At 37.9% G+C, this 27,256-nt stretch overlaps 2 protein-coding genes across 4 annotated transcripts; one reads left to right on the forward strand and one right to left on the reverse strand.

Annotated features, from left to right (window-relative positions):
* The first annotated feature begins 691 nt into the window (after positions 1 to 691).
* Positions 692 to 12,431, forward strand: cyth2 (cytohesin 2). The gene is made up of 12 exons (XM_014468679.2): positions 692 to 853; positions 3,545 to 3,695; positions 3,848 to 3,914; positions 3,986 to 4,104; positions 4,188 to 4,268; positions 4,510 to 4,622; positions 7,258 to 7,406; positions 7,490 to 7,601; positions 8,670 to 8,746; positions 9,097 to 9,168; positions 9,264 to 9,418; positions 10,286 to 12,431. The coding sequence occupies exons 1-12, from the start codon at positions 787 to 789 to the stop codon at positions 10,371 to 10,373; spliced, it is 1,251 nt and encodes a 416-aa protein (XP_014324165.1). The 5' UTR covers positions 692 to 786; the 3' UTR covers positions 10,374 to 12,431.
* Positions 12,432 to 14,832: 2,401 nt separating this feature from the next.
* Positions 14,833 to 27,055, reverse strand: LOC102223189 (neuronal pentraxin-1-like). Of its 3 annotated transcripts, none has more exons than XM_023330797.1 (6): positions 26,961 to 27,055; positions 22,271 to 22,921; positions 18,290 to 18,854; positions 16,891 to 17,144; positions 15,949 to 16,128; positions 14,833 to 15,838 (listed from the first exon to the last, which is right to left on the reverse strand). In XM_023330797.1, the coding sequence occupies exons 2-6, from the start codon at positions 22,919 to 22,921 to the stop codon at positions 15,629 to 15,631; spliced, it is 1,860 nt and encodes a 619-aa protein (XP_023186565.1). In that variant the 5' UTR covers positions 26,961 to 27,055; the 3' UTR covers positions 14,833 to 15,628. The 3 variants fall into 3 exon arrangements, with proteins under 3 accessions (XP_023186565.1, XP_023186566.1, XP_023186564.1); XM_023330798.1 differs by having other exon boundaries at positions 18,548 to 18,854; positions 22,271 to 23,063; XM_023330796.1 differs by having other exon boundaries at positions 22,271 to 23,063.
* Positions 27,056 to 27,256: the final 201 nt, after the last annotated feature.

Here is a 27,256-nt window from a genome sequence, read left to right on the forward strand (position 1 = left end):
GTTGATGGGGAGAATAGAGGGAGGTAAATATTGTTCAATCTTGGAAGAAAACTTGTGAGAAGCTGCAAAAACATCTGAGACTGTTCAGCAGGACAATGAAACCAAATAGCAAGAGCTGCAAAAGAATGGAGGGCCTAGTCAAATACTGTACCATAAATAAGTACAACACATAAGCTATAGTCCTGGATGTTCTCTATGCAGTCTGACTGGTGAATATCCACAAAGCTGGTAGACATGCTCCTAAAATATTTTAAAAATTGGTGTCTGTGAAATTTTGCTTTCATTTAAAAGACTGTAATATCAGTTGTGGCCATTTTTATTTCAGTTTAGTGTCTTCTGATTGTTGTTATGGTTACCAATAATATGCTGTTGAAAAGGTCAAATGGAGACGTTCATGCACACCTGTTCGCTTGAGTCCATTTTCTTGCCTTTTTTATATTTGAAAGTAGCCTATGTTTCGCTAAACTACGAAATTAGTCGAAAAATAAATAATGTAGCTCTTAATGGGTCATTATTTGTTTAAATGTAATTTCTAAACCGGCAGTAATGCGGAATATCTGCCTTCACCCTCGGTTCTTTCCCAATGTAAAAAGATACACTCTGGTTTTATTTTGAAAATGAACTGACCGGAAGTAGGCTGGTGTACACTCAGACGCCTCTTCCCGTGTCGCCACCTTCTTTGTCTACGGCCCAGCATTTCGACACCGGTGGGGGGGTTGTCTGTTTTTTTCTGTCTCTAGTTTTGAGGATATATTTCCCGATATATCCCCAATTTTCTGACATTTAATGACAGTCGACTCTGAGCTATTTATGCCTAAAAATAAAGCACCAAAAATGGATGACCTGGACTACAGTAAGTCTTATTAAGTCTCTGTTTGCCTGTGGTTCCGGTGGCTAACCGCAGCTAGTCAGGTGTAGCTTGTTGCTTATTTCATCATTCGCGCAGGTTGACGAAACTCTTCATCCCGAAGCATATTTGCGAGATGACTGTCTTTCTCCGACAACGTGTTTACTACAGTCCATATTCAGAATAAAATCGCAACAGTAATGCTACCTTTGCTGATGAAATATTGATTGTATCGATGGCTGCCCTGCGCGAACTTTACAGCTAATGTCGGTGGATGTTTAGCATCGCCACCAGCCATTGAGTTGCAGCTGGTCTATCCTAAAAGGAAATCGTTTCCTAGAAAGCACACTGCAGCTGGTTTAAATTAATGCACAGCTTTCTTTTTTTTTTTTTTTTTGACAGGAGAGACTGTGGGCGTGGCAGCTCATTGTTTTGTGGTTTAAAATAAATCGACTTGTAACAAATGTGTTGCTGTGAGCACCAATAATTCTAGTTTTAGCATTCTTTTGTTGTTTTTTTTGGCGAAACTGATTAAGTTACAACATTTTAAGCATTTTGTTAAATTTTTTTTCCCAGCTCAACTTGTTGTTTGTGCTTTTGTTTGCTGCTGCTTCTCAGGCAGGATTTGATTCAGCTGGGATTGCGTGTTTTTTAAATTTATTTATCTTTTACCGTATTGTGCATTAGGATGTTCAACATTAAATGCATCACTAAATGTGGAAATAAACGCATAGTAAAATAAATAAAGTTTCAACCAACTTACTTAGGAATTGTCTTGTGAACTTTATCAAGACTATGTTTGCTTTTATGCAGCTCTGCTTTAAGCAATATTGATACTACTTGATTATTGGGCTGGGTATCATAATTAGTTATTTAGTTAATATAAAAATCTGTTTCATTTATGGTATTTATGTGATACACTGCAAAACAGAGGATTTATTTAACATAAATTACTAAAACAAAAACATACTTCAACTCATTTTATTCTTATAGCACCAATTCACAACAAATTGTAATCTCAAGAAATTAAAAAAATAAATACATTTCAGTTCAATTATACATTCATTCCAGTTATCAAACAGTGCATTTAGTTCAGGTTATTATTCAAATCAGATTGTATCGAGTTATTGGCTTGCAGCGTTCATTTCTTCTGGATGAACATGTAGCGACAGTGGAGAGGAAAAACTTCCCTTTAACAAGAAGAAACCTTCAGCAGAACCGGGGCGAGTACAAGCGGCCGTCGGTTTTGTTTTTGTTTGGGTAGCCAGAGCAGAGACACAAAAAAACATACAGAAGAACTGTTGTTGATGTTCAGTGTTGATGAAAAGTAAAAAGGTAGCAGGAAAAGGAGAATGCTGCAGCATTAAATCTGTCGCTGTTTTCCTCCAGGAAGGTTTCACAGCCAAGTAGAAGACCAGACCAGATGTGTCTTCTGTGGAGAGAAAAAGTCAAAATAATAGCAACTAATACAAGTTATAGAGTATTAGAAGAAGAAAGTAGCAATGTGAAGGAAAATGATCAGTTTGTCTTCCAGTAGCCTAAGCCTAAACCAACATAGCTGCAGATGGCTCAGGATATCTTCAGCCCTTTGAATGCTCTCTAAAACATTTTAGAGCAAGTCGGTTGTAAATGTTTCTCCTGATCAGTTTGATCTGAAAATAAAATACAAAGGTGATTTATTGAACAGCATCAGACGTTAGTTTGACTTGATAAGGTAGGAGTTTGAGTTGTAATTGTTTCAGTTCCTTGGGTTCAGTTCAGAAAAGCCTATTTTGAAAAAAAAAAGAGTAAATATTGGACTTTATAATTTCAAATAAATAGTAAGAAGAAGAATACTCTAATTCCTCATGCCTTCTTTTGCAGTAGCTGACAGAATCTAGTTCTAGACAAATCAAAGCAGTTTCAGTGAAAGTCTGTGACTGCAGGTGAACAAAATGTTGGTTAAATCTGGTTATTTTGCAGAAAATATTGTTCAGATTTATTTTCTTTCCAAACTGTTCTCACTTTTATTTAGAAACAGAATGTAAATGACACCAGGGTATTAATAAACAGTGTGCATAAATCTATTTGCTTTGACAATGAAAAACTATTAAAAGAAAATAATTTCCTGCATTATTTTGGATTGCAACCTGGACAATTTTGAGATTTTTGTATTTTTTTTTCAAGCAGTGAGCTAGCTGTTCTGATTAATCACTGATTCACTTTGGGCTATATTAGGAGAATGGATTATTAATTAATTTTAATGAAATTTTATTGGCACAGTTATTGGATTTTTTCTGATTTTCAGTGACTGTTTTATATATGATTAAATAAATATTTTATTCCTACCTTCAGTGTTCTCCATTCTTGATTCTTTTTTTTCCCCTCCAGGGGGTCTTTTTGTGGGCTCTAGTGTCCCTTATATGAAAGTAGGCTGACAGGAAAGGGGGGAAGACATGTGGCAAATGTCGTTGGGTCCGGGAGTCGAATCCGTGACGGCCGCGTCAAGGCCTCCAAATATGGGTCACGCTATCCCCTACGCCACCCCGGCACGCCCCCATTCTTGATTCTTAAGATAATGGAGATTGACTAGCAATGCACCTCGTTTCTGTATTTTTACCACCAGAATAGATTGCTTTTGACCTAGATTATTTTAGCTCCGTTAACTATTTGTGAAATGCGCTGCAATGCAATCATTCTTCTTCTCTTCCTCTGCAGTCCCAGTAGACCTGAGCCCAGAGGAGCGCTCCGAGCTGGAGGACATCCGCAGGAGGAAGGGTGTCCTCTTGCAGGAGATCCAGAGGCTCAGGGAGGAATTACGAGAGGCAATTTTAGAGGTAGAGGGACTGGAGACCAGTACAGAGGGCAGGTAGATACATTTTTGTGTTCAAATCAACTGAAAGTCTACGATGTAATTAGGATTGATGTGGTTTGACAGGATATGCAAAGTGTTTTAAGAAAAGCATCACATTTTTCTGCTGTAAAATATTCAGATTCTCACCATTTTTATGCTTTCTTCAGCAAAACTCTACAGAAAAGTAGACATGTGGCTATGGGACGCAAGAAATTCAATATGGACCCAAAAAAGGTAAATGCCTTCTTGGACTTTTGCAGCTGTTTTTGTCACATGCGGCTTTTACTCACCGACTCTTTCTGCAGGGGATTTTGTTTCTGGTGGAAAACGAGCTGCTCAGACACACAGCAGAGGACATCGCACAGTTCTTGTACAAGGGAGAAGGCCTCAACAAGACCGCAATAGGGGATTACCTGGGAGAAAGGTGCATCACGTATAAAAAAACCTCACACTTTTCCTGTTTTGTTGTCACGATGATTTGTAAATATAAATGACTTCTTTTTCCAGAGATGACTTCAACATCAAAGTGCTTCAAGCTTTTGTTGACCTCCATGAGTTCACCGACCTTAACCTTGTGCAGGCCCTCAGGTAAACTTCATCCTCTTCTTAGCTTACTACTGTAAAATCCAGTAGCTTACTACTGTTTCATTATGACTGTATAATGACTGTATGCAGTCATTATTCAGGGAGCAGTAATGCTCAGTAATGGAAAATCCAATGTTTGTCTCTGGTTGGGTTGGGAGAACTTTATGCGACAGGACAGAAACCTGCTTTGATTGCAGAACCTGATCTTTTAGGCTGGATCTAAACCTTGTCCTGTTTTCTACAGACAGTTCCTGTGGAGTTTCCGTTTGCCAGGCGAAGCACAGAAGATTGACAGAATGATGGAGGCCTTTGCTCAGAGATACTGCCACTGCAACCCTGGTGTCTTCCAAAGCACAGGTTATAAAAAACACAACCATCTTTGGTTGTGAAATCTGTCCCGAATGTCATTTTTGGACTTTTTCCAGTTCTGTAAAATCCTGTTTGTTCAAACAAAGTGAAAGTCTTTTTCCAGATATGCTGCCCTCACACTCTCTCTCCCTTACCAGTAATGATTTGCTGATATGTTAACCCACGGAGGCCTTTGTATTCATACCCAGTACCTTTCAATAAGAGCAGTTTGTGTTTTCATTGCTTCCTTGAATTGTTATGAGATGAGGTACATTCTTTCAGTCCTCCTTTGTGTAAAGCAAAAGTAGTTTGGCAGGCTCTGCAGTTTAAATACATGTTGATACAGTCATGCAGATGTTTTCTTTTGAGTTGCATAAATAGAATCAAATAGAAATAACCTTTATTTTCCCTAAGTGGGGAAATTCAGGTGTACCAGTAGCAAAGACACACAAAAATCACACAAAAATTAACAATAAATAAAACAGGATTAAGAATAATAGACTGTACTGCAAGGGAATATTTACAACTTTATTAAATACTGTACAGCTTTACAAAGTAACATCCACTGAGTCAAATAACCTGCCATTAATTCCCAAAACCACACAAAATAACTGGTGTGTCAATACGACTCCACCAGACCGCGCACGGGGTAAAAAGCTTGCAGTGTCCAATTGATCACGTCTCTTAAGATTGCAAGTGGGTTAATAAGGACATATTGCTTAAAATTCTAATTTTAATATTTTTATACTAGGATTTCTACTGCTTCTAAAAGCAGCATAACATAAAAATGAAACACCCAGCCAGTTTTTGGCAATAAATTAATGTTTTTTTGTGTATGGAAAAGGAGACGTTTCAAAAGCCTCAATATATGGACACTGCGCCGTTACCTAGCAACCCAAGCTGAGGTCCAGCATGTTTGGTCAGCTGGTTTTTAGTGTTTAGTTGTTGATTTACATTCCAGAAACCACTTGCTGCATACTTGATGGTTGTGCAGGAGGCTCCACTTCTGCTTTTCAATGAAGTACGCATTTATAATTGCACATCTGTCTGCAGCCATTTTCACATCTTAGTGTAAACATTGAGTTTGGGGGCGTGGCCAGCAGCAGCTTATGAGGATTTAAAGTGACAAGACACCATAAAACATCTCATTCTGGAAGGAGCTCATATAATAGGCAGCCAAAGGTCAACCACTAGGTGTCACCCTTTTTTTTTTTTTTTTTTTTTTTTGCCCAGCCTGTAACGGCGGCAAACTGTCTCTGATTCAAACTTTTCTGCCTGAAAAATCTGGGAGAAATCTGTCGCAAATCCATTGGTTTTGATCCGAGATGTCGGAAAACCACCTGGGAAAACCAGACTAAAATGTCATTATGCAAAAAAGGTAATTAACATGTTTTGTAGCTCATAGACGTATCCTAATCTGTTCAAGGAAGAATAATAGGTCACCTTTAACAGAAGTCTTACATCTGTTGGTCCTAAACTTTGACGGATTTGTAATATTAGAAACTTAATTGTCTGTACCCAATATGGAAACAAGTAATTATTTAAAAGTCCAACTGTGGGAAGTTTCTTTTCATGATTGTCTGTCAACAGATTTTACAAGAATGTCTACCACAGAGTTGTAGACTGTCTATAACCTTCCACTCTGTGGTAGAAAATCAATCCTTCGTGTTAAAGATGCATGACTTTGGTTTCAAGTAGTTTCTCCACGTTTCACAGGTTATCTTGGCGCTTTGCCTTCAGTTGAGCGTAAAAGCTGCTCAAGTTCTAATCAAATCAAGCAGCGATCAAATGACTTGACTTGGTTTGACTTTCAGGGTAATGAGATTATCTTTAAAGATGCAGACTGCACTACATTCATTGTTTGCATTTTTAGTTTGTATAGATGAGGCATTAGTCTGGACCAGAGTTTTACAGAATTATAAACTTGAGTATAAGCACCATAGTTAGTGTTTTTACTATTGTTTCATTGTTTTGATATGCATTTGTAAATGCACATATGGAGGATGAGGACACTGATTCAATTATCCAGATATTTACTAGTCACAATGTTTTACCAGTCTGATATTAATAAGAATCAAGGAATTAATTTTACTTACGAGTTTTGAGATCAATTTAAAGTTGGTGTCAGATAAAATAAGAAACGCAGTGTAAGACATTAGATTTTTTTAGCAGACAGTGGAAAAGTATTTAAAAATATTGACTAGAGGTTGTTTGAAATCAGTAGCAGTTTTAATGTAAATGTACTTATTGCTCTGAATATTATTTCTTTTGCCATTTTGTACCTTATAAAGTAACACAAGCATGCTTGTATTAGCTGGTTAATTATTGGACAGTCTTTTTCTATCTCTTTAGGAACCAGTAATGTGATTGTAGATTGTAGTTGAAAGTAATAGTTCAGTATAAGTTTTAAAATATTCAGTATTGAAGAATGAAGCATTCAACAGTTTGATTTAGATTCTCTGCCAATCTGCGTATCATTAATAAAATGTTTCTGTAAGTGATTTTTGATGGGAAGGAGTAAATGGTGCCAGCGGTTTGCTGTAAGGTTAAGTGCTCCTTGGAGAGCGCCTGGGTTGTAATAAAGTATTGATGGATTCCTTCCTACTCATTTCCTGCCGGTTATTGTTTTCTCTGCTGTCCACAGACACGTGTTACGTGCTTTCGTTTGCCATAATTATGCTGAACACAAGCCTCCATAACCCGAATGTGAGAGACAAACCCGGACTGGACCGTTTCATCTCAATGAACCGCGGGATCAACGACGGGGGAGACCTGCCGGAGGAGCTGCTCAGAGTACGATCAACCTGATCAGTTGTGTTGGTAGTTTAAGAGCGATTGTATGGTGATCTCATCTTTTCTGGTTTGTTGTGTTTCAGAATCTGTATGAAAGCATTAAAAATGAACCGTTCAAGATCCCGGAGGACGATGGTAACGACCTGACGCACACGTTCTTCAACCCAGACAGAGAGGGCTGGCTGCTTAAGCTTGGTGAGAGTTTTCCCCCCCATCCTGCTTTATCTTGCCTGTAAAGAGGCTCTAAAATTAACATTTTAAGCATTTTTATACTTCCATCTGGGTCTGAACTGCTTCTAAAAACAACAGCCCAAGCACTTAAAAGAAAAACAACCACACAATTTTTGGCAATAAGTTAATGTTTATTGGTGTCTGGAAAATGATCCTTTTCAGAAACCTTCCTATTGTTGAGTCAGAATCAACTGGCACTGCCCCGTTACCTAGCAACCTGAGCTGAGTTCCAGCATATTTGGTCAGCTGGTTTTACCTTTGTATGCGCTGTACAATGGTTGCTGGAAAAGACAAGTGTTTAGTTACTGCATTATTGTTGGTTGCGCAGGAGGCTCCGCTTTCGCTTTTCTAAGGTAATTGCACATGTTTTTGTAGCCATTTTCTAAAACTTTATCTAAAAATTATTTTATGCAGAAAATGTAATAAACATGTTTTGTCTAAGCCTGTACTAAGCAGGACACCTTTAACTCCGATCCTAATAATCTGTTACTGTTAATCTGTTAATCTGTTACTGCTGATTGCGGTTCGTGTTACAGAGATCTGAAGAAAACATGCTTTGTACTGTTCTCTAATCACCTCCAAGGCTTTGTGCTATGTTGAATCTGTCTTCCTGTCTCTGAGGTTTGTTGCCTCCTGGCCTCCAAACACTGCTGTGGTATTAAAACATTGCCATAGCATGTGATGGTGAAGCACAGACTCACTCTCTTGTGCTATGGCAGTCTGGATTTTGTTCTTTCGCATGACGGGGGCCTCTGGTCCGTGTCACTAATACGGTCTCCTTCTCTGTTTCCTTTTGTCTCCCTCTAATTCCTCTTTTTCTCTTTGTCTCTGCTTCTTTCCTGCCATTTCCATGTTCTACTGCTGCTGCTTGTTTTCTCAGGAGGTATGTACTGAAACCGTGTTTAATAAAACGTAGAAACAAGAAATTTTAAGTTTAATTGGTAGGTAGAACATAGATATTGTAGAGTAGTGCTTATTTAAAAATAAACTGCCTGCTTTCTTTAAATACCTGATTAATTTTTGATCTTGCAGGAGGAAGAGTGAAAACTTGGAAACGCCGATGGTTCATCCTCACAGACAACTGTCTTTATTACTTTGAATACACCACAGTAAGTCTCAGTGTTTGTCACCAATGTCAGACTCCATGCAGGATAAAATAATTACTCTGTTTAAAGTGTTGAGGCGTTTCCTTTAGAATGCTGCTGATCTCAGAAAATTGGAAATTGATTTTACGTCAAGGACCTAAAAGTTCCACAGTTTAAAAAATAAACAATTTATTAAATACACATGTTTTCAATTAAACAAAATAAAAAAATAAATCAAATTTTTCATTTAAACTTGTCTTTGTACTAATAAATATACAAATTCCTAAATGTTGAAATTAATAAAACTTGAATTATTTATTTAACAGTATAGGATATGTAATAATTTTTCTATTTGTTAACTTTTTCGCCAACAGGATAAGGAACCACGAGGTATTATTCCCTTGGAAAATCTTAGCATCCGTGAAGTAGAGGACCCAAGAAAGCCTGTGAGTTGCCTTCATTTCCTCACTGGAATATCTTATTAGTTTGTTTTTGTAATTTCTCCAGCGTCATAACGTCTTTTTCTTATTTTTCTAAACAGAACTGCTTCGAGCTGTACATCCCCAACAACCGCGGACAGCTCATCAAGGCGTGTAAGACGGAGGCTGATGGGAGGGTGGTGGAAGGAAACCACATGGTGTACCGTATCTCTGCACCCACACCGGAGGAGAAGGACGAGTGGATCCACAGCATCAAGTAAGAAAAAGATGACAAACGGGGATAACGGATGCAGTGCTTTGTGAATGTTCGTGTATTTCAATGCGACTTTATTTTCTTATTATTAAAATAATTTTCCTGTCTTTACAATTTAGTGTTGAAAATGCTTGAATTTCAGCTGGTTGTTTTCAAGGTTTGGAAAGTGCTTGAATTCTGCAGAACATCTTTGAAAGTGCTTGATCCATTTTTGTAATACCGTGCAATCTAATGCTTGATTAAAAGTTTAAATTTAGAAAACATTTTTTACAGTTGGACACAGATATATCAATACGGACGTTTTTTTTCTCACTATAACGATAAATCAGACTAAATTTTACGTCACTTAAAATTACCTAAATTATTTCCATTTGCTTAATGCCAGAGGCAAACATTTGTTAGAGATTTTTTTTGTAACTTTCTTTGAATTTTAGAAGTTTACATACAGTTGGTCTTTTAAAATTGGGTCAAGCCTTTTTGGTTTCTTTCCTTGTGTGAGAGAAACATTTCAAAGTATAACATTTTGTGATATTTTAGTTTAGATTGCCCCTGCTGTAAAATGTAGAATACTATCAACAGTAGTAAATAATATCATATAATAGTGAATTGAAACGGTCTTCTTTAGTTCTTTTGTATTGTTTTAATCTCCAAAGTGTGGTGCAGGAGAAATTTTAAAACTTACCTTGAAAATTCTTGAAAAGTGCTTGAATTTTATTGTGGGTAAAAGTGTACAAACCTTGAATAATGCAGCATTTCTGGTTTTTCTTTCACAAAATATCTGAATTACAGCTGAAAAAATTCAATCTCTTCTACATTTTCATGTGCTAAGATGGAGATTTGTTTCTACCTACCTTTTTTGTTGTTCTTCAGATCTGCGGTCAGTGTGGATCCGTTCTATGAAATGCTTGCTGCCAGGAAGAAACGTATATCACTGAAGAAGAAAGAGGAGCAGCCCTAGGTTACGTCTATGTTCCTCTTCCTCTCACATCATCTCTGCTGCTCGCTCCTCTCTTTAACCTTTCTTCCTCCTCCTCATTCTTCCTGAAAATGCCTCCTCTTCCACTTGCAAGGACCCCTTGCTGTCCCGACCGCCAGACTCTTTTAAAAAGCTGCAACCGGATCGAATGGCTTACCTGCTGAGGCTGCCGTTCACAGTACTGCTGTTGCACTCAACTTAATACAATAATCCCAGAGCACAAACAAATTTTTGCCATCGTCTCACCATCACTCCCACTTAAACAGGCTGGAAAGAATCTTTAAGACTGTATTCACACTAGAAATTATCTTCTTTTTTTTGCACACTGGATTGGCATTTTATACACATCAAATCACTTTAATGTAATTGTTTTGTTTTTTCAGATTGCTTTAATTTTTGGGAACGATGTCGAGCAGTTTAAAAGGTTTACCATCTGGGCTGAGAATCGCCATGAATCAAGAAGTCAAAGATTTTTCCACCTTGGTTTGAATACAGTTTTATTCAGGGTTGCAAGAAGCTGCAGTTTCATGAAGTCCTATTTTATTATCATCAGTGCCGCCTTAATAAGATATTCCCTTTGTTGATTGTGCATAGCCAAGACAAAATGTGAAGTACTAACAATAGGTTTTCATTCTGATAGAGCTGCAAATTTGCAAACTAATTTAATATTCCAAATGGCATAAAATTCACATCCAAACTTAAATACTGAAGTATAACAAGGTAAATGTTATTAATGTATATTTTCACTGGATTTCATAGTGGAAACACAGCGTACAGTATGAACTTTAGCATGTTTCTCAACATGTTTGAGCAATAGCAGAGTAGAGTATTGTTGTCTGGAGGCTTGTTGAATCTTTATCTGTACAGAGCAGCTCTCATCGTGTCTTTTCAGAATTAACGTAACGGCATGAAACACAAGTTTTCTTTTTTTGTGTAGCACTACAACAACTCAACATCTGTTTAATTAACTCTGTCCACCAACCTGGGTTCTGTGAAGTCACAAAGGCAGCTCTTTTCATTGTACACTTTTTGTAAATAGACGTTAGCATATTTGTTTATGAAACACATAGATTTGATTTAATTTATTCTTTATCTTTTGTTAAAATCAGATTTTTTTTGTACGAGCTACTGTTTTACTGCATGTCGATGAACGGAAGGATCAGTCATAGGTACTGATGCATGGTTGACCAAGTTAGTGCACTGATTTGGAAAGTGTTCGTGTTTCCTGGTGACATGGAAAGATAGCATTTAATACTGAAGTTGGTTTGTGCATCGAGTGATCCTGCTTACCTTTAGAAAATATGAGATTATATGTTTGACTTTTGTTTTTGTTTTTTCCTTCTTGAGGGATTCAAACTCTATAAAGCACAGACAGAGTTTGATTCTCACACTCTGCTGCTCAGTGTCAAACTTAAAGGGCATATGTCATCATTTTGGTAAAATTCTCTGTTTCAAATATGTTCAGGCTTCAGCTAATTTACATTTTATGACTGAAATTCAGAAATGCAGAAAAACAACAGGGAGCTAAACCCATTCATTAAGATATAAGTAGCGATAGCAAAGTCTTCACTTGAATTTGAGTTCATAAAGGGTATATTTATTTATGGTGATTTATCTTCAGAGGTTGAGGAGGTCGGGAGAAATGTTAAGTGTGTTAAGTGGATGAAAACCAAACAAACCAGCACCCCACAGATAGATTTAAAAGTGCGTGTGATGAGTCCATTCTGAGTGTAATTCACCATCCTGAGCACTTGTAACAAATACTCTAAAAGATAATTTAACCATTCGGATTGATGCTTGAATATCTGTCCCAACATTTTAACTCAGATGTGTACAGGCACATTACGCCCAACAAAATAACTTAGTTTTATTGACACCATCTCCACATGTCCATCCTGTTCCACCTTGAAAAGTAACTCCAAGCGGATCATACACGTTTTAAAAATACTGACGTACAACCTGTTAGCTACTATCTTCCAATGCATTGGATTTGGCTAAGAATATGTCGAAGTAACTGTCAGAGGAAGGGAGATGGTTAATTTTGCTAACCATCCAGATGTGTTGTTTCGAGGGAGGAAACAACACATCTGGATGGTTGTGGACATCAACAGATGTTTTGCAGCAAAAAAGACACATGAAAAACAAAACCATGATATGTTGATCTTTATGCTCACAAATAGACACAGTGTCCCCGCCGTCTTCCTCCATGTTGTGGTTGTTCCTTCCCTTAAAGCCAAGACTATATCAGATTCTTTTTTCTTTTTTTACACAGTTCAGCCATATTTTCTGCATATTTTTTATTACTCCCTCCAACATAACATATTGCTCGGAAAGTAATAAAAATATTCCCTTTAAAAAGTTTCCCTTTAATAAAACAGTTCATGATTTGTGCCCAACAATAGTTCATTTGACATGACAGATCTTATTGACACGTTAGCAATAATCTTTTTAAGAAATTCTGCAAAGAATTTGCTCTTTAAGTGTACATTTACTCTTAAAATATGCTACTTTGCTATAAAAACAATGGATTTGTTTAAAATACATTAGTGTACATTAAAAAAAGAATATGATGACATATGCCCTTTAAAGTCTGGGGAAGCTGTTTGAGCTGAAATTTTAATGTTATGTTTGAAATAAAAAGACAGCTAAATGATAAACACTAATAATAAACCATTGATTGAAAACACTCGTATTAAAAGTTTAGATTTGTCTCCAGTCATGGATTTGACCTACTTTAGTGTATTTGTATTTTTGATTCTGGGGGGATGTATGCATTCGCCCAGAATGCAGCACTTTATCAAGTTTAGCATTTTGAGGAAAAAATGCTGTTACTGACCTACTCTAATTCAATATGGCGCCCTCTGCTGGTAATCGCACACACTGCAATATGCTGAGAAATATAAACATTCTCATCCAACCAGCAGAAACAGTTTCTCACCAACTAGTTTGATGATGGGGATTTATCCTAATTTTCTTATTTCCACTTTGTTTGAGCTTGATTAGCTGACAGATGTTGTGTTGAAATGAAGCCATAAGTCCCAATTTTCTGGCTTCATTTTAATTTGTATGTACATCACCAGGACTGTCCGTCCTTACGATTTTTAACGTTCGAAGTTGCCAAAAAATGGAAACCGTTTCCGGGTAAAAACAAAAATGAATACTGTTAACGACCTTAGTGAAAGAGAAGCTTCTCTCTGCAGACCCACGACGTTCAGAAAATGTTCATTTTGTATTTATTTATTTTTGTTTACTTGGAGGTAAAGATGGATGAATCATCTGTACATGTAGCAAAAGGAAAACCACAACACATTGGTGCCAGTAAAATACTGTGTAACAATAAAAAGTAAGTAAAAGTAAACAAAACGATTAGTTGTGTCTTGTCTCTCTCTTTTTTTTTTTTTTTAATAGGGCCTGTTGCACCACCTCACTCTTTAGGGTACAACTTTAGTGCTTGATATTTAAATTATTTTTAAACTTGTCTCAAAGTTAAGTCTTTTTCATAGTACTTTCACCTTTTGTGATTGTAGCAGGGTTTTATTTTATTTGTCAAAATTGGTTTATTTATTCCTCAACTCCATTTTGTTGTCGGTCATTTTCTCCTGACTTTTATGATTATGGTTGCTCTTGGTCAGTTGGTGGTCACCATAGCAACCAGTAACTGATGGCTCAGCCTCTTTTTTTTTTTTTTGGTTGCTGTGATTTGCTGCGTTTTCCCTACAAGTACTATGTTTTTAGCATATTTTAGACAAATTAAATTATATACATGGTTTCATGTGAAACTTTGCCATGTTTTTTTGTATATGTTTTTAACTGTTAATGTGCATTTTAGCCGTTTAGCTTTTATGTCAACACTTTATTGGGGACCTTTTCTTTATAGTTTAGGTTTATTTATTCTATTTTGTTTATTTGTAAAGGGGCAGAAGTTGAAGGACTGATGTTGACCATCAACTTAATTTTCTCTTTTGTCTGATTATTTTTTGAATGTTTGAATAAATACAGTGAGCCTGAGTGTGACTGTTGTGAAGTCAGACTAATAGATTTGAGATGAATATGAAAATGGGGGAAAATGATGCCAGGTTCCTGATGTCACACACTTCTAGGATGAAATTAGTAGTGTTTAAAGATTAAAATATATGTTTTTTTCATCCTAGTTTGGTAATATAAATAAATCCTTAGACCAGAGTGTTTTCTCTTGACCATGGCTACTATTTCAACGTTTTGGTCTTTCAGGAGAACACACTCTTGTTCAAAGAGAAAGAAAACTTTCTGAAAATTAAGCAGTTGTTATGTATATGTTATATTTTTTATTTTTGTATTTAATTTGTATAGGACTGCAATGTTGAAATTGATTTATCTGCATTGACGTAAAACCCTGAAATGCGCTTTCAGTGAAAGCACTTTGAACAAAATGCTTAATTTTTTTAAATTTTTATTGCTCACATTTCAACAAAAACACAATCACATCGAGTTTAAACATTTTCTAATAGCTTCAATGTATAACATATTGTACAATAATAAATATACAATCAAGGCCAAAATGACAAATTCAGAAGCCACAATCAACAATCTCAACACACACAAGTTAGAAGTTACTCACTGTTCAACCAAACAAAGTGATGAATATTAAGGGTTTGTTCTGTGAACAACTTTGCATTGTGAGGACAAAAAAGTTAAAGAAAAACAACAGAATAAAGATTTTTAAAATGTTTAAAAACACAAAACTGAGGCAGTCAAACCAGAGTGCATCAGACTAAACTCTCTCTGAAATCTATCTTTACATGTAGATTTAAATAATTTTTAAAAAAGAGAGAAAAACATATTTGAGTTCTACGGTTTCTTTGGTAAATTAGCTGTATGTTTCATGGAATCCTTAAAAAGAGAATCCAAAGTATGAAGAGATTTATGAAAACATGTCTATGAATTTCATTAACTCTAATCTACAGCCGAACCCTTTAAGGTCCTGCTCACATCAGCACAGAACTGAAATCATTCAAACTTATTCACATTATGACAATATGTCACAGTCAGCACTTGTCTGTTTATAATAAAACACTAATTCATTAAAAAAAGAGAGAACATCAAACACATTCTCTGTAAATACGATCAGGCTACAATTTTATCCTCCTTTTTGCATCATTTGATAAGTAGTTTAAAGGAAGGCAAACAATCTGAATACTTGAAGTCCAAAGATCTTATGATTTCTCGAGGTTCTTCTTTTTGGGCGGGTAAACCTTCCTTCAGTGGCAGGGGTCGAACGGGTACCTAGCAACGCCGCCGTGAAGCTCCACCTCCGACTCGGACCAGTCGATGATGTCGCCGCGTAAGTGGCTGCCGCAGGAGGCCAGGCTGTAGATGTCAGCGGCGCTCAGGGCGTGCGACCACATGTGGAGGTCTGACATCTCTCCCACATACGACTGAGTGGCATCAAAACGGCCTCCAAGAGTGTCCTGAAGTACGATGGAGGGGTAAAAATGTCACCTTTTGACCTTTAACGCTGCAGTATATATATATTAAAACTGTCGCTCACAAAAGCAAAAAAATGTTTTTTCGTCTTTACCTGCTCCTGTCCCAGGATGAAGACCCCTCCAGGTTTGATGGAGTGCCAGGGAGAGAGGTTGGTCCCAGACCCCCGCTTCACACCGTCCTGGTAGGCCTCCCACTGTCCGTCCCTCGTTGTCCACGTCACACAAACATGATGCCACTTCCCATCACTCAGAGATAAGGGCAGCGTTACGGCCTGTGGATCAGACAGGAACATTTTCTTTTAAAAGTGTGACGGTGATTCCATGTTGACACATGATAGTTAAATTCCAGAGCATCATTTATAGAAACGAGTCATGATAATTGAACTAAATATTTCAGTAACTACTAAGAGTGGCACTAACTCAACATTTTTTACTGAAGTAAGAGTAAAAAAGTATTTGTTAAAAAGGCAACTCAAGTACTGAGCAACAGATCATGAAATTTGTTTTAATATTTTAGAAAAATGTCATCAGACAGAGGAAACATAAAGCTATGCAGATTCTGGCATTTTAAAAACTAAAATAAAATGAACAGCCGTGTCGATGACTGCAGCCTCTACACGTTGCGTGCTCTACCAGCTGAGCCACCCAGCCACACAAACTGTGTTGTAAAGAATGTGTTAGTATTTATCTCAGAACCATAAAAAGAGAATAATGTACCAAGTTGAGTGTCTTTTTTGGATCACTTGTGCTAAGGAAAATTCACTTCCAGTTGATTTGATGGGATGATAATAGAACGTGTGTTCGGGGCAGAAATTATCAATACATCTTGTTGTTGTTTTTTGTCAAACACTCATGCCACCCCTGCCCCCAGCATGTACTGCCCTGGGTGGTGAACCATATTTTCCATATAAAAAAACCACAAGTTTCCTCAGTAAATGACAATCAGCTGGCTGAAAATGAATCAATACTGAGACTGAAATATTGACTTATTTTGCAAAGTGAAACAAATCAGGGTTTGGTTTGCGCTTCCTCACCTTGTCATCGATCAGCAGCTCGATGGGGTTGTTCCCCCACTCGATGAGCACCAGCTCATTGGCCTGTCCGGGTGCGGAGTAGGAGAAAGGAGTCCCCAGTCCGGGACCCACGCCTGCCTTCATCCAGAGGCACAAGGTCAGAGCGAAGATCTCCTGCAGCAGAGTCCTCTTCATCCGTCCGTACATGTAGTTGGTCCTCATCGGGAAGCTGATCTGAAAGGCATCCAGGTTCTTGGAATGTTTCCTGTTGGAAGCTGTGGAGAAAAATTTAAGTTGTTTTTAAAGTTCTAGCTGTTCTGCTATGAGAAACATACAAGATTTATTTAGGAGTTTGAAAATTGTCACCTTCCCAAAAATACTGGCCTACGTCATTTTTCGCCAAAAGTGATTTTTTTTTTTGGTGCCTAACTCATCTTTCAGCAATAAAATGGAGGCATTTTTTTATTTTGACAAAATTGTGTTTGGCAAAAATGGCTTAGGCAACTATTTCAGGAACGTGAAAATATTCAAATTATATCCAACTAGAGTTGATTTCAAGCTTGATTGTCAGAGTTTATAATCAACATTTGAAACAGCAGTTAAAGGCATTTAATATTGAGATTGAGGCTGAGACAATTAATTAATTAATCAATTATTAAAACAATTGGGAACTAAGTTAATAATTGGTAAATTGTTAACTGGATGTACAGACTCAAAAAGGTAATTTGCTAATCAAACATGTTCAGAGCAGTAACTAAGCCAAATGTGTACAAATATTTTTATATTTTACATATAAAATAAAAAAAAAAACTGATTTTGCTATATGTTTATTTCCAGAACTTCTCAAGTTGCACAATTTACAAAAAAAATCTCCTTTTATTATCTAATAATCGGTTAAATCAAAAACTAATAAACATAAACGTCTCTCCACTGTACTGCAGAAAGGGCTGAGCTTTTCACACGTTAATATTAGAAGTATTTTTTAGCTGCACATTCATCCTTTGCTACAAATGATCAAACATTCACTAAAGGAATGCTATGTTGTTGCATGTTAGGCAAGAAAATATGTATTTTCTTATTCAAAAAAGGAATTGAATTCATTGTTTTTCCACATCTTTTAATATACTTCTTATAATGATTTAAAAATGTATTAGTTGTACTGACAGATTATTTCACTTGTAAGATATTTTTCCCATAAGTGAAATAATCTGCCAGTAGAAATAGCAGTGTGAGGAATTATTGACTTGAAACAGTCTCCTGCTGAAAAGTTACTTATAAGTTAGTTTTGTCTTATGTCAAGTGCACTAAGATATTTGCACTAGAAATTAGACAAAAAATAGTAGATAAAATGTCGTGTTTTTGCATCTGACGAGTTTTTATCTAAACTGGGAATCAGCAGTGAGCATCAGGTGAATTTTACCTGTCAGGTGCAGCTGGTTGAGCATCGTTTCCAGTTTATTAGAGTGGAAACCAGTTCTGTACCCAGTGTGTGGGAGGTAACTGTGATCCTCTGTTTCATTGCTCCTGTGATCATCCTCTTCCTCCTCCTCTTCTTCCTCTTCCTGTTCTTCCTCCTCGTCCTCCTCATCCTCGTCCTCCTCACTATCACTATCGTCACCTTCACTATCGTCACCTTCACTATCGTCACCTTCACTATCGTCACCTTCACTATCGTCACCTTCATCATGATCGTCGTGATCTCCGTCATGGTGGTCTTTGCTGTGGCTGTCGTCATGATGGTCCTTGTGGTCTCCGGTGTCGTCGTGGACATCATGGCGTTCGTCGTCGTGCCTGTGGTTGTCGTCGTGGTGACCGTCGTCGTGGTGGTCTCCGTCATCTCTGTGGCCGGAGTCGTCATCGCGGTGTTGGTCCGCGCTGCTGCCCAGGGCGGCGGTGTGGTGGTGCAGCTGCTCCTCCAGGGTGCTGATCTTCCTCTGCAGCAGCTCCTTCAGAGAGTTGGAGTATGTGCTGGTGCTGTTCCTCTTCTGAGGAAGATAAAAACAGCAAACATTACAACACACACTGGTGCAAATTAGCCTAAAGCACGTGTGTCAAACTCTAGCGGGCCAAATCCGGCCTGCCGTTGCTTTCTATGTGGCCCTCTAAACTACAGATTGACACAATAATAGCACCATCAAGATAATGTGTGCTTAACTATTATGCCATGGATCAAATCAAAGCAGTTTTTATCTGTATACAGCAAAATTAGATCAATCAGTTCCAGTTTTTCACGAATCCGCAATTGACGAAATCCATGCAAAATCCCTCCACTTTTTTGTGATAATGCATAATTAGGGCTTTACTGAAAATTTTCCACAAAAGTTTTGCAAAGCATTGGGTTTATATGAATATTTGCATTCATGCATATTTACATGAATGCAAATATCGCAAACTTTCTTGCAAATATTTCTAAATTAGCTCTGCAAAATAAGGGATTTTGTTAGCAGAAAAATCTGTTTGAAAAGATGTTCAATATTATTACATTTTAAGAAGTGCTTATCGAATGCAGAGACAGCTCTTTATAAATACTTCAACAGTTTGCTAATGTGTTTTACCAATATATTCTGGCACAACCAGCCCTTCCAGAATATTCATGAACTTGACATGGCCCAAAATAAAAATGAGTTCGACACCTCTGGCCTACAGTAACACATGAACAAGGAGAAAGAAGGTCTGAAATTTCTGATTGCTACTTTGAGTCCCTTTTGCCCATCCTGGTATGAAATCGGCAAGAGCCACCGGCGACACTGGCTGTGACTGACTGGTTTAATGTGGGCAGGTGTGAAACAAATGCTGTGATTTAATTGTATGTGTGTGTCTTTCTGGATGTGTGTTGATCATAGAGCACAAAGATACCAAAGGAAACTTGCAGTCCTCATGCGTTTTCCAAGCTAACTGCAAAAAAAAAAACAATGGGTAATGCTCCATAGATGAGCTATTTTGTTGCGTGCTTGATATGTGAAATCAGATGATCTGATTCCTGTTCTTTTATCTTAATAAAAGATAAAAGGTGACCGTCGTCGCTCACCAACCAAGGCTGTTGGGGAGCCTTGTTGACATAGTGTCAACTTAAACAAATCATCTTGTCTTCTGAGATGCAGCTGCTCTGTCCTGCTTGTATTCTTTATCTTCCTGCTCCTCCTCTCAGGTAATCCAGGCTTTGTCCTGGTGCTTGCCCTGATTACTGTCTGTCAAGGGAGATCACTATAATTACAGCTGATCTTCCACACACCCACTCCCACAGATGTTGACAGGCAAGCGCCATAAATGCACATTTAATACATCCACCATTTGAACAAACCGGCCCCGTCTCCTTGTGGAGAAGCAACTTTGAGCCGTTTGTTGATGTCAGGCGGCCACTGATGGACATCAGAGGGACTCTCCTGCCAGCGAGTGAATGGCTTTATGAGATTAAGTAATTCATTGTTCTTTTGTCTTAAGTGCTCAGAGGATGCAGCGATCTGGGACTTCAACAAACAGCCTCGTGACAGCAGAGTTAATGCATCCCAATCCACATGGGGACATCATATCCATCCACCCACGTTCTTTTCTCATCACTCCTCTACAGTTTCTTGCATAAGAGTTTATACCAATTTCTTCCACATTTTGTCCAACGTGACCTGTTATTCTTCCTTAAACAGGTTAGCATTGGTCTGTCTCTGGGCTATGCAAAACAAGTTCATTGCATATTTTGTATTGAACTTGTTGAGATTTCAGTCTAATCAATTGTATCTATTTTGATGTCCTTTCAGAGTGAGTTTGTTTAAATCCAAATAAGCTGCTGCTGTAAACTCAAAACTTACACTCATGCAAAAAAACAAACAAAAAGGCTGCAAACAGATGCGAAAGAATAAACCATACATCTTTGAAAAGCAGAAGTGGAGTCTCCTGGACAATCAACAAGAAAACAGCAAGTGGTTTCTGGATGGTAAGTCGGCAACAAAAAACATTTCTTTTCCAGCAGCCATTGTACAGCTCTAAAACCAGCTGACCAAACATGTTGGAGCTCCGCTTGGGTTGCTAGTGTAATGGTCTGGGCTTGACTGGGGTTGCTAGGTAAGTTACAGTGCTCATCAAATGTGACTTAATAATCAGGGCGTTTTTGAAACGGCTTGTTTCCTTGACAACAAGAAAATGTTAATTTATTTCCAAAAATGGCTGAGTGGTTTTTTGAAGCATTTGGGTTGTTTTTAGAAACAGCTGACACCCAAATGGAAACATTAACTTTGCATAATATGTCCACTTTAAGTAATAAAAACCTTTAAGAAAGGATATAACATGGACTTCCACAAATCTGGTTTTTATGCAGGAAAAGCAAAAATAAATAAGTACTCCTATATTTAGTTTTCCACAATCCAAGATGCTCTGGTCTGGTCAGACAAGTTTGAAACTGAGCTTTTTGTCCTACTTCCAACAAAAAGCTACTTCTACACATCGAAAATATCACCCAAACTCATAAATGGTGGTGGCGGCAGCAGGGAAGCTGGTCAGCAGTGATGGGAAAATGGATGAAGCTAAATACAGAGGCTGGGGTGGAGGTTTAACTTCCACCAGGTGATCAACTCTAAACAGACCACAAGAAATCTGAGATATGAAAGAATCTATGGCAACACTGGATCTTATTCACACAGAGCTAAGTCTTTTAAAAAACAAATATCTCTGCCACATTCTTTAAAAAATATCATCATACTCATGGGATCAGTTTTAGAAAAATGTTAATCTTCATGAACTCACAGAATTCCCCCGAGCGTTGTTTCAAGCATGACGAACCCATAGGGGGCAGTGTAGAGCAAAGGTAAAACTTGTCAGCCAATCAGATGGCTTCAGAACAACCAACCCTAACTCTAACCCAGCTTCCTGTTGGGAATTAAACATGGCACCAGGAGCTTTGTATGGACAGATATATAGGTTGAACTACTTTTAAATGGCATGTTAGAATTGTCTTAAGTTAATTAAACATAAGATGATGTCGATTGAGAGTCGTGTCAAAACAAGTATGTGGATATGTTGGCGCATTGTTTGATGCAAATTGTTCACTTTGGTCAGAGCTGTTATAAAAACTCATTTCTTGTGGTGTTATACTGACGTTTCATGAGGATGAAAGGTATAGAAATGTATTTGTTTTCCTAGATATCCGACTACATGTGGATTAGGCCTTAAACTGATGTTTAACTGATGTTAACAGACTCTCTTCTTCCAGTATGTCTGGCAAAATTTGAATTTTCCATAATACATAACCTGTAATGCCAATATGTCTTGCATCCCAGCTTTTCAAATTTGAATTTGTAAAGCAAGGAATTTTATGATTATCCTTCCACTGAACTTCCCCTACATTTCTCGTTTCTTGTGTCTTTCTGCCATTTTATCCAAAGTTAACTTTTCCCTTCCTCCAGCTGCTCACCTGCAGGCTGCTCAGTCTCTCTTTCAGCGCATGCAGCATTCTCTCCAGCTGCTCCGTTGTCGATGTGCTGTCCCCTGCCGTCCCGTGTTTGTCCTTCCCGTGGTTGTGGCCGCCGTACCCTCCGTCGGATCGTTGGACAGAGGAGTGGTGGTGCTGTGAGTCTGGGATGAGTCTGCCGTTGCCATAGTGACTGTTGTCGGTGTATGATGTGTGGTGAACGGACAATCCCTTGTGATGCGAGTATGACACAGAGCCGTGGTGCTCATCGTGAAGCGACGGGCCTCGCCCAGCGCCCTCACACATGGTCAGCTTGGCTGTCAGCTCTCTGATGGTCTCCCTCTGGTCCAGGATGATCTCCTTCTGCTGCACAAGGCTCTCCCTCAGGTGGAGGATGGTGGCTTTAGCCTCGTCGCCAGCCCCCCACCAGCCGCTGGGAGGGACGTTCTGATGGTTTGATCCTCCAGGCCCCGTTGACCCGGCGCCCGTACCTGCTGTGGGGAAGCAGGAAGGGTCTGCGTCTGCAGGGATTGGGGAGCAGACAAAGCGCGGGTGGGCTCCGTAGTTGAAGTCTGGGCCTGATGTGGCAGATGTGGGGTGAAGTAGAGAAAGAACCAGGGGAAGAAGGAACATGGCGCTCCTCATAATCTCCATCTAAAAAACCATAAAACGTGGCTTCACTTCACAATATGAGATGTTGGTTCAAGAATAGATGCTCCGATGGAAAGATAATAGATAAAAAAAAGTTGAGAAGAATCTTCTGGAAGACTTTTAATCATGAAGCAGTAGGACAGACCTATAAAACAAAATATTAGACATGAACCTTCAGAGTCACATAAAGGCAATTACAAAGTCAGCCTTTTATTGACTGAAGAACATTTCCAGGGTGAAAGGACTCGCTGTAGCTCAGAGAATAGACTCCGAAATACTGTTGTTCACTGAATGGCTTAGCACCACAATAAATAAAGGGTAGGCAAGAATAAGCTTGGCTTCAGCCTATTCCTTTTTTGGTAATATATGGGTTTGTTTATTGTTGTTTTTTTCTCTCTCTTTTGTTGTTTTCTGTGATTAATGTGGACAATTTACTAAAATAAAGCAATTGATGATGATGATATTGATGATATTTGTTGTTGTATAAACCTTCCAGACCACTCAGGCTTTCTGGTTCTGGTTCTGGTCTGCATCCCCAGAACCAAACATGGAGCATTCATCTTCTACAAATTTGGAACAAACTTCCAGAAAATTGCAAAACAGCTGAAACACTGAGTTCCTTTAAATGTAAGCTAAAAACCCACTTGTGTAGAGTTGCTTCTGCCTCATAGTCACTGGAAAATTAACCACATATTTCATTATTTTAATCGGTAAAATGTGACGATCTTTACAACTGTTGACTATACGATGTGCTTATGATGTTTTTTATGTTTTCATGAACTGCATTGTCGGTTAAATGTGCTACACAGATAAACTTGGCTGATTAACATTAGGAAAGCATTGTTATTTACATATTGGCATAGCTACAGTGAAAGTCTTTAAGCCTGTGGAAACTCACGCAAAAATAAATTAAGTCTTATTATTTCATTACAGGACTCTCTTTGTCTTTGACCACACAGGTGAAAAGGCATTGGAAAAAAATCTTTTTTAGCTGCTGGCTGTTCCGCTGTCAGACTTTAAACTAAACCTTCTTCAGGATGTGACGTCTTTGGACTCGGCCAACGTCTGACGAATAACCTTGGCTGTTCCAAGAAGAACTAGGAAGTCCTTCCAGAGGAGGATTAGATCATGTTAAAGGTCAGACATCCCTTCTCGAACATTTGGCTGGAACATTTTAACTCTTTAGAAACCTTAAAGGATGCCAAACTACCCTCATGGAACATCCCAAACTTCTACATTTAGTAGATTAATGTAACTTCAAGAAGCAGATTTAATTTCTAACATAATCAATAGCTTGTCATTGATTTGTGTTAAAGTCAAAGTTTTTTACCCATCAAGCTTTTCATATTTTCTCTTATCAAAACCACAAACTTTAACTTAACCATTGGTGGACTTTATACACATCACAAAGTAGTGCAGAGCTGTTGATATAACTAAGGATGACGCATGATTTTGAAAGGTTTCTCAGAAATAAATAAAAGTCTGTAAGCCATGGCAATGTTGGGGGAATCTTTAAAATATTTGTTCCTCCACAGTCTAAATGTTTTGCCCAATTTTCTTCCAAAGTTAACTCATAGAGAAAGTTAATGGATATCTAACTTCCTTTGCAGCTCAGTAGTTACAGTTACAATATTCTCAGAGCCGGCCCAAGGCATATGTGAGTTAAACTGCTGCTTAGATCCTCCACACCACCAGAGGGACCCCAAGAGCACCAGGCTATTCATCATAAATAATATATTATTTATGACTAGATCATATATTGAATAATACAAACTAAATACTATGAAATGTGGAATAACAATTTCTGTATGTTTTTTATACTTGGTATAAAAAATACAAATAGTAAGTTAATCTCTTCCTGTTGTTGGCTGCTGCCACTATTGGGAAATGCAACATATTCTTGTTAACTTTTTTTACTGTAAATTTTGTGTTTATCGTCTGATGTTACTTTCAAATAATTAAAATAATAACCCTAATACACCACACGTAAATGCCACTATGCATCTCAAAATCCACAATATATATATATATATTTAGTTTGCTGCTCCTGTAAGGTTAAATTCAATAGCCAAGTGCTATTGATGATTGTAGGTATGTTACACACATGATGAAGCATGTTAATATGGGGGAGGGCAAAAAAGAATCTGCCCGGGGCTCCAAAAAGGCTTGGGTCGGCCCGGTCTATGCTCCAAAGAATAAACAACATGAAAATGTTTATGAAAAGTGAAAATAAATCTACATAAAACGTGTGTTGGGGATAATCATAGCAACGCCAGCATTTCAACATCTTTGTTTAGGCTAAACATGAACGGACCTACAAGCTAAAACATACATTTTCAAAGTGTTTTCTGAACTAATTGAAAGCGTTACGGACCTACAGTTTTCACTTTTAGATGATTGGATGGACTCCAGAACTGAGATGAACTCTATCTACACAATAGATGATTGGTTGCATTGAATTGTATTTAGGCGTATCAGAGTTATGGGGGTACACCAATGCAAATGACACTGAAATTGTAGAAATTGTGAAACTATAAAAACGATCAGATAAAATCCCAGTGAAATTCACTGAAGTTGCAACGTTACAAAATGCAAACAGGCTCAAAGGGTTTCGATGCCCGGCGTGTTTCCACAAAAGGCAGCTGACCTCCCTGCATGACGTCTTTTATTATACAGTGTCGGCATTTTGAAATGGCACAGCCGAGAAGCGGCCGCTAAACCTCGCTGACCACCCGTTGCTCTCAGTGGATTTGTGCTCAAACTTCATGCATGACTGACTTGGCTTTATCAATCATAAAACAAAGCAGAAACAAACTGAGGGCCAGATCAATCTTCAGCTTGTTGCAGAAGTAGTTTGAAGCTTCGAATGGATCTTTTTGGTTCTTCTCCTGCTTCCCCTTGAGATTAGCCGAGCTTTAGAGGGAGACAGATGGTCGGGGAACAAAGTCGTGTCACACCCAATCTCCATCATTCAGACCTAAGTTTATTATCACCCACAGGTTCCCCCAATTAACCTAATTACAGACAGTTGCTGTGCTATCTTAGTCAGAGATAAGAGGGCTTGTAGACTCCTTGTTGTGTTTGCGTGTACAGGTCGGTGTTAATCCGACGCAGGCTGAGGGGTCGTGCATCATCCCAGCAACATATGGTCAGGGTGGATGGTAAAGTGGAGCAATTAGTCTCAGGTTAGAAACTGACAAGTTCCCGGAGATATGTAATTAAAGGCCAGCTCTTTATAGTTGCTCCTTTAATCAAGACTGCTTATTTGAAAAACTTGAGATGGAGTTAAAAACCTTTTTTTTTTTTTGCAGTTTCAAGGTTTAATCTTCTCACTTGTTGAGTTTTTAAATTGTTAGAGACACTTTTAGGACTAATTCAGTTTAAAATATCCATTCTGTATTGTGTGGATATTAATATTACAGCATTCAAACATGTAAAATTGGATCTGGATTTTGATAAATAATAACAAAATAACACTAAGGTCTTCTCTTCAGGTTAGATTTGATGCCAGTTTGCTTAAACTTCAAGGTTTATTTCAACACATTCCTACTAAAATATGTTGCTTATTACAGTTTTTGACCCCCTTCATTCAACAATACTGAATTCATGAAACTTTTAACAAATTTTTAAAGTCAAATCCTCAAAGTTAATCAAAACCTCAATCAACTAAATGAACTGAAAACAGTTTTTGTGTAGCATCTTGTTCAGTTCTGACTCGTAGTGATTGGATCCTCTCTAGTCTTTTTTTTCTATAGAGCTTTCCACATGGTAAAATATCTGCTTTTGTAAAGAAACACATCAAATGACATCAAGAGCAACAAAAGTATATTCAACAAATTTATATTTTTGAATAGATCTTTAAGCATAAATATTGTCCAGATTGATTAAATATGTAAACTAGCTTATTTTGTTACATCTTTAATAAATGTTAATGTATTAATAAAATGTAAATAAGCTAAGAATGACCTTCTGGTATCATCCACCTTAGTTTTTCTAGCTGTAGAGAAGTAAATGTTTTATTATTAAAGCTCAGAGCACTTACCTGAGAGTTAGTGTGTCCACACTCGTTAGATGGTTCTTCTCCTCTCCCGCTGATCAGATTGAGAGAGATTTACTATAGAGGAGGGTTCAGCTCATTCTGCCTCTCCTTCACTGTCTCTCCCTTCTTTTTTCCTCTCCTCCTCTTCCTCCTTTGTTATTGCTTCCGTTAAAAAGCCACTCCTTGTTACCTGTTACCTCACCACCGCCCCCGCTGGCTATTACTTTCTGTTAGACACATAAGGGATAAGGGCCTAATCAAATCCACAGCTCTGACGAGCGTGGGTTTTTAAATTTTTT

The sequence above is a fragment of the Xiphophorus maculatus genome, chromosome 3 (assembly GCF_002775205.1).
Source record: "Xiphophorus maculatus strain JP 163 A chromosome 3, X_maculatus-5.0-male, whole genome shotgun sequence".
NCBI lineage: Eukaryota > Metazoa > Chordata > Actinopteri > Cyprinodontiformes > Poeciliidae > Xiphophorus > Xiphophorus maculatus.

What these genes read in the sequence shown, in the direction of transcription:
- cyth2 (XM_014468679.2), top strand. Translation starts at nt 787, where the DNA reads ATGACAGTCGACTCTGAGCTATTTATGCCTAAAAATAAAGCACCAAAA. An exon ending in TGGTGTCTTCCAAAGCACAG is followed by an intron (nt 4,623 to 7,257) that starts GTTATAAAAAAC and finishes TGCTGTCCACAG; the next exon opens with ACACGTGTTACGTGCTTTCG. An exon ending in GGGCTGGCTGCTTAAGCTTG is followed by an intron (nt 7,602 to 8,669) that starts GTGAGAGTTTTC and finishes TTGATCTTGCAG; the next exon opens with GAGGAAGAGTGAAAACTTGG.
- LOC102223189 (XM_023330797.1), bottom strand. Translation starts at nt 22,921, where the DNA reads ATGGAGATTATGAGGAGCGCCATGTTCCTTCTTCCCCTGGTTCTTTCT. An exon ending in CAACCAGCTGCACCTGACAG is followed by an intron (nt 17,145 to 18,289) that starts GTAAAATTCACC and finishes TTTTCTCCACAG; the next exon opens with CTTCCAACAGGAAACATTCC. An exon ending in TCATCCTGGGACAGGAGCAG is followed by an intron (nt 15,839 to 15,948) that starts GTAAAGACGAAA and finishes ATCGTACTTCAG; the next exon opens with GACACTCTTGGAGGCCGTTT.